Raw genomic sequence first — 10,075 nt, 5'->3', positions numbered from 1 at the left:
TTTCAAGTGTATAGGTACGGTGCCATAGACAAGCGTTGTGAGTGTTTATTTGTGGTAAAACTTATAAGCGAAAAATAAAAGCAGTGAAAATAATAAAAATGATTAACTGAATATCCATGGTATTACTCGCTCTCTCTATCTCTTCCGCGATTGGTATGTATAGTATGGCGGTAGAAACTACACACTGGGAAAAAAGGAAGAAATGCTATCATCTTACGATAACGTACGTGTGTGTGTGTGGGAGGATGGGAAAAGGAGTATGAGGAAAAGGAAAATGTTCTTGTGTGGCTGTATGTATTCGTGCACTTTCTCATTAACTCATAGTATGCTTCGCATTCTCCACACTGACCTAGTTTTTGTGTGTCTCTTCCCAAAACATCGCTCTGCGACATTCCTAACCCTTTTCTAAATAGGTTTTCTGATAACACTTTCGCCCTTCTGTCTCTCTCGTCTAAATATTCCCGCTTTTCTCGTTGTCTAACAGTGTAACATTTCTTGTGACTGGATTTAATCGATGCAAAATTAATTTAAAAGTGAAGCATTTGCTTTCCATTTTGAGATTGCCAACAAACGAGAAGCGGCAGATAGTTCCACCCAGCACAGATGAGCACCGTGGCTCTAGCAAACATTTAATACTAAAACAAATATAGCCTTAAATATGTTAGAATGCAATAACAGCTACTTAAAGTATGTTTCATCCAATCAGATCAACCAGAGCCAATCTAACCGTCTTCCCACCTGGCATCTCTTAAAGCTACAGCACTGAAATCCTTACGATCTCCCACTGGTGGGAAGATTTGTTTTCCGATACCATCGTTCGGTACCTTCGCGCGATAAATTCGAGCTGCTGCGTGTGGTTTTGTATGCATGGTATTCCTGCACCATGCCATTTGTTTTCACTACCCCAAATGCACGTATTCTCGAATTTCAAGGATGCTTTTCGCTATCTGCGCGTCTTGCTTTGTTGCTCTGTTTTCCATTTGTTCCCCGATGTCCAGCATTAGTTTTCGATATGCGTATGCGTAAGTTGTATGCGTATTTGTCCCTTTCGGTGTAATGTGCAGGTAGGTTATGGTACAGAAAAAGCCGACAGAAACTTATCCTTTCCAGTGAGATACCTAAAACAATCGATGTGAGTTCCATTCCCATCGAAACTCTGCACCCTTTGCTTAGAACTATAGCATCATCGACAACGACGACGACGACGACGATCTGCAACGAACGGTTGCATTAATGATTTTCGGTGTCGTTTAGTTTGTAGGCCGATTTGCAAACAATTGTTCGATGATCGCTTCGTCCGCCAAGGTGGATGTGTCGCCTACATCACGATCGTTGATTGCCACCTTGCGCAGTACTCGTCGCATAATCTTCCCGGACCGAGTTTTCGGTAAACCCGGCGCATGCTGAATAACATCTGGCTGGGCAAACGGACCGATGCGTTCCCGCACCAGCACCTTTAGCTCACTGATTAGTGTTTTATCGAACGCTTCGTTCTGGTTCGGTGTGATGAAACAGTACAAACATTCACCCTTGACTGGATGTGGCCGTGAAACGACAGCTGCTTCCGAAACACGTGGATGCTCGGTCAACACCGATTCGACTTCCGAAGTGGACATCAGATGCCCAGACACGTTCAGCATATCGTCCACACGCCCAGTTACCCAGTAATAGCCGTCCGCATCACGACGAGCACCTTTGGAGAAAAAGACAGAACAATTAATGGCTCATTCTTTTCTGGATGTCGTTGATCATTTCTATTACTTACCATCACCCGTGCAGTAGTAACCATTAAACTTTGAAAAATATGTCGACTCATAGCGTGGATGATTGTTAAACAGGGTGCGCATCATTCCCGGCCAAGGTTGCGAAAACACGAGGTATCCTTCACCTTCGCCTTTGATTTCCGTGCCACTTTCGTCTAGCAGTGTTGGTTTCACACCAAAGAACGGGAACGACTGTAATATCCGGAAGATCAGTTCAATTAATTTCTACCATCAAGCTCGACATGCCAAGATAATACGTACGGCAGAGCCCGGTTTCATCGGTGTTGCTCCTGGTAGTGGCGTGATGACATGTCCACCTGTTTCCGTCTGCCAGAAGGTATCCACAATCGAGCAACGTTCCTTGCCGATCACGCGATAGTACCAAAGCCACGCTTCCGGATTGATCGGCTCACCGACACTCCCCAAAACTCTGTAGCCACGATAGGAAAGGACGTTTGGTTAAGTATCATTATCGCACGAAAGCTATCCCATTTTTCTTTACCTCAACGTAGAAAGATCATGTTTCAACACCGGCTCGTCACCAAACTTCATCAGCGAACGAATGGCGGTTGGTGCAGTGTAGAACTGTGTCACCTTATACTTGTCGATAATCTCCCAGTAACGATCCGTATCGGGGAAGAATGGTGTACCTTCAAACATGACCGAGGTAGCACCATTTGCCAACGGACCATACAGAACGTACGTGTGTCCGGTTATCCAACCAATGTCAGCCGTGCACCAGTAAATATCGAGCGGTTTGTAGTCGAACACGATTTTAAACGTCGTAGCCGCGTACAACAAATAGCCGGCCGTGGTATGCAGCACGCCTTTTGGTTTTCCAGTAGAACCACTAGTGTACAGCATAAAGAGTGGATCTTCCGCTGACATCCACTCGGGATAGCATGCCGGCTCTGCCTCTTCCATCTCCTGATGCCACCAGAAGTCACGTCCATCCCTCCAGGGAGTCTACAATGCATACAGCGATCAAAAAGGGTTAGTGAAGCCGTTTGATTTTAGTAACCATCTCTCTGCTACCTACATCAAACGAACCGTCCCAATCTTCTTTGCCGGGTGTGACACGGTTGATGTGCGACACTACGATACAGGTCTGCACATGATGGCCGAGCTCTTCCGCCTTGTCCATTGCAGTATCACAGATATCCTTCAGCTGAAGGATTTTCTCACCACGCCAGGCACCGTCGGCGGTGATCAACACCTTCGCCTGACAGTCGTGCATACGTTCCGCCAACGAATCAGACGAGAAGCCGGCAAACTGGAAGTCAAAGTCAAAATAGAAAGGAATTGTATCAGAAGGTTGTGCGAGTATTCCTTTTTTGTATATTTCAGTTATCCCCAGCTGTCTCATGTTCTTACCACAATCGAGTGAACGGCACCGATTCTCGCACACGCCAGCATAGCAACCGGCAGCTCCATGGTCATGGGCATGTAGATCGATACCCGGTCACCCTTCTGTACGCCATGGCTCTTCAGCACGTTCGCAAAACGGCACACTTCCTCCAACAGCTTCCTGTACGTCAGCCGACTGTAGTCATCCGGGTGATTTCCTTCCCTAGAGAAACGAGGTCACGGAGAAAGTCACGGAGAAAAGTACATCAGTCATCATCCAGACATGCAGTGTAGTTATGATAAGAAGTTTCAATTTCCAGTTCAAACTGGTCATGTTGTTAAGGCATTGAAGAGGTTGACTGGCTGAACTTTGATAATTTGCACACCGTAAGTGTTTGAAAACTTGGCACCGGGAACGGGAGATATTTTATGTCCCGCTGACCTTGCTGCAAATCTCGATTAGCCAACGTCGCGATCAGGGGGAAACAAGGTACGCGTGTTGACCGGACATTGTTTGACAAGCGTTACCAACGTCAATCGTTTCGGTGTGGTTTAACGTTAACGTACCCCAGCAGGAGTTTTGTTTGTTTCCCTTTGCCGGAATGAAGTGTTGTTCTATTGCTGGAACTTTTTCGTTTATGCAAAATCAAAACGAACGGGCGGAAAGGTGTGTTTGACGTCAGCGACTCTATTGTTCGGACGCACTACACAGCCCTATGGAACTGTTGTCAGTCCTTTGGTATCTTGTGTATATCAAGATGTGTATATCAAGAGCTCAATTACTAAAATTTGGATTATTCTCAATAGAACGTTAAATTTATCCTAAATCTGACTACTGACCAACTTCAACCAGTATTAAATAAAAGAACAACAGCTGAACATATTTTTAAAATTTATATTCAAACCTCAATTTAATTACATTAAGCTTCATTCGGGACATAACATTAAGCTTCATTGCGTTTATTCCTTGTCTCATTTTATTATTAGATTTTTGTATTAGATTTTTGTAGTAATAGAACTTCAGGATAAGCGGTTGGATAGCTAATAAGTGCTATTGTGTACAAGTGATCGCTACCGGCGTTGCAATCACTAAATCATACCACCGAAAGTGCGTTTATTGCGATCAATAAAAGAAAGCTAATCACACACACACACATCCATTTTAGAGTGTCTCGAATCGCATCCATTGCTGATTCGGCCGTAATCTACGGAGTGGGGGTCAAACTGATGGTCAGGCAAGGTTGAACAAGGCAATTGGTAACAGACTCCCTTACACAACAGCCAACAACTGCAAACCAAAAGACCACCGCTTACTGATTCCAGATGTCCGTGTCGTATGATTTAACAATTAACAGATAATGGACAGATAACATAGTGTTTGGATCGGACGAGGGTAGAAAAACACAAACAGAAGAAAACGATACAAAAAATTGCACAAATTGACCATAATCACGTAATCACGTTCGTGGTGTGCATGCGAAGGAAAATAGCGGTTCCGTTCAATGGCAAAGCTCCATCACACACCAAGGGAAAAGTATTGCTCGATTACACCGACTGGAGTTATAAAAATAAATCACTACCCTTTTAAAAAAAAACTACCATCCGACAGGCAGGTGATGAATATTTCATTCTAAAATGTTTACACCTAAACAACACCGTAACGACACGTGTTTTTTGTAATAAAGCTATTATTTGCTATTAAAAGGAAGTCTCCAATAATTAAAAAAAGGCCATTCTAAAAAGATATCGTCAGTGTGAAGGTTTATAAAATACACCACCAGCATCTCGTAGAGGACTCACCCTCCCTGCACTACATTAAGTCGAGTGACGGCAGGATGGTGGCACTTGGTTTTGAAATGCTGAGTGTGTACTTCTGCCATTATCATTCTTCTAACATTCGCGGTCACGTGCTTAATTCGGTTTTTGCGCGTTCTTCTCCACGGTGAAGAAGCAGTACTTGCGCTTGATGTTTTGCCGATGGCATTCAAGCGTTACCATACCGGTTCCCCCGTCTGTGTGGCGCACTACCATGACCTTGTTTGGTGTTAAATTTTTTTCATAGTCTTTTCTTATCCCATATTCCTATTCGGCCAAAAAAAAATTTTGTTGTTGCAAGTTTGAATTTTATAAGCTTGAGATGAACGTGAGATGGTTGTTTGTTGAAAGCTTCGGCAGAACGAGGCATAATTCCACCTCCACAGCAAGTGTGCCAGCAGCAAATTAACTACACACGATCAACAAATAAACATCGCAGGTGACGCAAATAGTGGAGCAAAAGTAAGCAAATGAAAAAACGAGTTTTTTGTTGTTGCGAATTTTGAAGCTTTACGTAACTGTGAATAAACGAAGCAATAAACGTCAATGCTTCATCAAATCTTGCTTCCGGCACACTCAACGTCCACGACAGACGCTCATACAGGGCTATTATGAAACGCAAACGGAAATTTCACAAACGGAAAGTCACAATTCAAACGGAAAGCAAATTTGCATTATGGTTGCTCGTTGGAGTCGATGAAAGCTTCATCGACTTCTTTCTTGGATCAATCAATCTGTCAAGATGAAAACCATAAACAAAATTCAAAATAGCAGTTCGTCGAGAGAAGCAACTGTATGATTTTTTAACAAAATTTGAGTTTTGAAGTCGCAAATCTTATCCCCACTGTAGTATGTCGTGTTAATAATGAGTTACAAAAGAACTGGACACCTCCGTATTCACTTTTTTATAATCAATTCTCAAGAAAATTGTACTTTCCGTTGCTTTCGGCTGACGGAAAATTTTCTCTCTAACGGGGTTTCCGTTTGGCACAGGTAATGCAAATTTTTTACTTTCCGTTTGTCATCAAGTTATCATTGATTTTTGAAACGTCTGAACAAAGTGGGTAAAGAGACTAGGTGGGCTTATAGCTTTGACGCGGTAGACATATTGAAAACAAATTTGACGTTTATGGGTTCGATTGTGATACGTATATTTTCACTCACACACACAGCACACTCCGAATGATTCGCACACATACATTGACAAAAAATCGAACCCACAAACGTCAAATTTTAATTCATTTTTCTACAGCGCAGGTGTCAAATCGTTAGGGATAAGCCCACCTAGTCTCTTTACCCACTTTGCGTCTGAATGTGCCAAACGGAGAGCCAAACGGAAAGTCATAATACGAAAGGCAACTTTGTGTGACGTTTGAAAAGATGTTTGCGTTTCATAATAGCCCTGATAATCGGCTTGTTAGCAAATTGAACCGCTTGTCTATTTCCACTTTCCCTGAGAACCACTCACAGCGGGTGGTATTCTATCGATCGTTGGTGTATTTACTTTAACAATCAGCTCAATCCAGTTTGATTTCGTGTGTACGTGCGCATTTACGCGACAAGCAGCTGCACGACTCACGGATGAGAGAATTCCTAAGACGGATTAAGTACGAAGTACGTTAAAATTTATGCTGAATGCCTTTTTCCATTCACCTGTTGATTGTACCTGTATCTCGTTATTGGTTCTAGCAGTTCTGAAAATCGTGTACTATTGATGGCCACGGTAACCCCCTCAGCAATGCACGTGCGGAGTGTTTCTTTTTGTTCTACTTCCTCCACGCGAAGAATGCATAACTTTTGCATCGTGCATTTGCACGAGTATCACCTTGCAGTTGCTGCTATCTTGTTCTGTTGTTGGTACATTTTGAAGGATGCAATTTGCCACACTTTATGCAGCGATAGAACTTGGCGACCTCAGTGAACTGGTGCAACAAGAACCAATAGGAAGTAAAGCCGCAAGTTCAAAGATTCGGTGAATGTAACAGAAGAAGTCTATTTTTAACCATTAGCCTTCAGTTTACATGTTGTCTGGATTGGATACTTTTTCTTATATATCTGGATACACATTTGGACGAGAATGGAAGTACTGGTTGTGGAATTGCTTCTAGAATGTCCGGAAGCTCTCTCGTTTGGCCAGTTACATACGAGGAAATATGTAGAGCACACAGCTCATGCAAACGGACTTCATGTCGCGACAGTGATAGTATAGTTGGTTGGTGCTAGTACTTTTCTTTTCACAAGTAATAGCCCTATGTCGATAAAAACCGTCACAGGCCTGGTGTATGCCTCTGACTTGAACTTTCGCATCCACTGTTTTTGTGTTCAGTGCTGCAGCAGTTCAAACGAAAGGCACCTCCACCATGGGGTGCTTCGTTGGCCGCATACGGAGGTACGGTATCACGCTTGACCTCAACGTGCGGAGGAGAGCGAATTAAATCGACCTGAATTAACACCGCGTTCCTTCCATTATTCATTTGACGCTCTTGTAACCGAACGGTGCGGTCAATCCGCCCCGATACGGTACCCATTCGGTTCGATAACTTCGCCGTGTTTGCAGGTTTTGCAAGTCCTGCGGAAATCCAAACCTACGCAAATGGCAGTTCAGGTTGAGGTGGTTCAATTATCGAACATACCACCGGGCAACAACGAAACCACTGCTGTGCACGTAATACGCCGATAGATTTTTTTTGTGCCCGAAAATTCCCAAAGAACTCGCGGCCAAGGAGCACAACAAACGAGTGAAAAAATCGATGAATCAAATTGACGTAAGCCTGCAGGTGTTCTTTCGTTCCTGCAATGGCTCGTGTTCTTTTTGTGGTTAGTCTACCCCACAGGTTCGACCTTCGGTTTTGCTTTCCCTTCCGCTTGCTCGTTTGCTCCATCAATTGGGTGTTGCACCCCATAGACCGTGTATGCGCATCCTTCACACACTTCCGAAGGACTCGAAACAAAGCATCTTCATTCGCTATACGCGTTCTACTCGTGCTCTTACGTTCTGCTGCACTCTTCAAGCACACAAAACGAACAGTCCATCTCGCTCGTCTACTACAAACTGCATGTAAACGCTGGTGTGCAGGATTACAACCAAAGTTGGCTGCGAGTTACATAATCTGCAAGGACTCGCGGTGTTCAAATCCTTATCGCATATGACTCATTCGGAACCTATTCTTACCAGTAGTATGCAACGGTGTCGCCGAGCCCATTCTTTACATTTCGATCCAGCAAATTGTAGCAAATGTTCGTTGAGGCACCCTCCATCCACTTGACGAAGATGGGTCCCTTGGAGATGTCGAAGTTGTACGAGAAAAAGTTCTTCGGATCGTACGGCGTTTCCCAGTGAAATTGTTTGGCCACATTCGACCAAAACTGGGCCGGATTTTCCAACGACTGCTGGTAAAACTCCTGGTACTGCTGCATACTGTTGATGTACGCCTTGCTGGCGACATCCGAATGTGGATTGAAAACCTTTTCCGGTTCCGATGGCATGGTTACGGGTAATGTAGGGTCACTGGTTCAACTTCGAAAAACACAAACACTCGATGCGTTCACCACTATTCTAGTGAAGGTGCGGTACGATTTGCTAAACCACACTGGATAAGGTATATAAGCTGCCCGAGGTATCTTTGGAGGTGTCCTCACCTACGGGAACGGAACGGACTGACTTGACACCTTGACAGTTTCGGGTTTCGTTTCACACAGACGACTGACCGCGTTGTTGCAAAAATTCGTTCCTCACGCAGAGAGAATTTTCCACTTTTCCACTCACACTCATCGAAGTAGACCGTTTTGTTATGCACACGAACACACGCGCCAAACACGCCAAGCGAAGAGGCAAGGTGAGAAAGGTTCACAATACACCAGCCACTATGGTCACACGTTGTTTTCGTTCGGTACTGCGCGCATATGATTTCTGTCACTGTTGAGGGGTTAGTAGCTTTTTGTTGTTGTTTTTGTCTCACTCCATACTCTCGCTCTCACGAAAATGGTGCGTAATTTTCACCCCAAAAAAAGACGTCGAGAGACAGAGAGCAACAATTTCACTAAGCCTACTGCGGGACTAATTTTCACGTTTCTGGTATCACAATCTGTTTTTTGTATCTTTTCTTTTATTTATCGCGTTTGTTTGGAAGGATCAAAACACTACGCGCACACGATGCTACGTACCGGCAGCTTCCACGAAGCGAACGGTTTGAGCTGCTTACAATGAATGAGCGTTACCATGCGGCACACTGAGAGCGTTATACGGAAATCGCGTACACCGCGGTAACGCATACACTTGCAGCACCACATCGCATGTTCACATTGCGTGCGTTCGTTCTAGGGAGAAAAGGTTTGCGATGGTATTGTCGCGCTCTTTCGCATGCGCTTTATCTAAACGCTCTCTAACGCATCGTGCATCCCTTTTTCGCCCGTACGCGGGTGTGCGCGTTGTTTTGTTTATCGTTTGGCACGCTGTCTTGTCCTTTGCGTATAGGTTGAATCGGTTTGGCTATTTGCTATTCGTACGGAACGGGATTTGTTTTTTTTTTTGACAGCAAGGAAGGAAGCTGTAGTAAATCAGATCCGATGTACTTTTCTCGCGCAGCAAAACCATTCAACGATGCAACAGGTTCCACTTTGGTCGATCATTAGAATGCTTGTAAAGTGCGTAATTAAGGGTCATTATTGCGTCTTCGATAGAAAATTCTCGTGCAATATTGTAATCGTGGTTCGATTGTTTGCCTCACTCACCGAAAGCAATCGCACTAGAGATAACACCATTCGTGGCATATCTTTTTTGTTTCCTTCCTGTCTTTCATTGTCATTGTTACCATCTGGCTTTCCCTTCGCCACATTGCTCACTGGCTTACTGGCGTGTGTGTTTCGCAGGTGAGTCGACCTCTGAGGGCAACGGCCAACATATACGCAAACGCAAGCACTTTGTCAGCGGACTGGATTTCGTCAAAATTCGGTCAAGTTGCATAGTGCCATCGGTGTTACCGGCTTAACCCGGTAGAGCCGATTTTTTTTTTACTATTACTCGCAGCACAATTTCGCCAACATGTAGGAAGTGGGGCGTAGAATTAATCATGAAATAACGTTTAGTAATGAGCTGGCGGTACGTAGCATACACACCCTTGTCCGAGGGTCGTCTAATTGCTACACATCTG

General features: G+C 44.2%; 1 protein-coding gene across 1 annotated transcript; it reads right to left on the bottom strand.

Annotated features, from left to right (window-relative positions):
• On the bottom strand, nt 1-9,154 carry LOC125769379 (acetyl-coenzyme A synthetase). The gene is made up of 7 exons (XM_049438081.1): nt 8,098-9,154; nt 3,138-3,333; nt 2,803-3,036; nt 2,266-2,729; nt 2,025-2,193; nt 1,766-1,955; nt 1-1,693 (listed from the first exon to the last, which is right to left on the bottom strand). The coding sequence occupies exons 1-7, from the start codon at nt 8,409-8,411 to the stop codon at nt 1,251-1,253; spliced, it is 2,010 nt and encodes a 669-aa protein (XP_049294038.1). The 5' UTR covers nt 8,412-9,154; the 3' UTR covers nt 1-1,250.
• Between the last annotated feature and the right edge of the window lie 921 nt (nt 9,155-10,075).

The sequence above is a fragment of the Anopheles funestus genome, chromosome 3RL, assembly GCF_943734845.2.
Source record: "Anopheles funestus chromosome 3RL, idAnoFuneDA-416_04, whole genome shotgun sequence".
NCBI classification, from domain to species: Eukaryota; Metazoa; Arthropoda; class Insecta; order Diptera; family Culicidae; genus Anopheles; species Anopheles funestus.
Note: the sequence above shows the minus strand (reverse complement) of the source record. Positions and strands in the feature narration are given on the sequence as shown.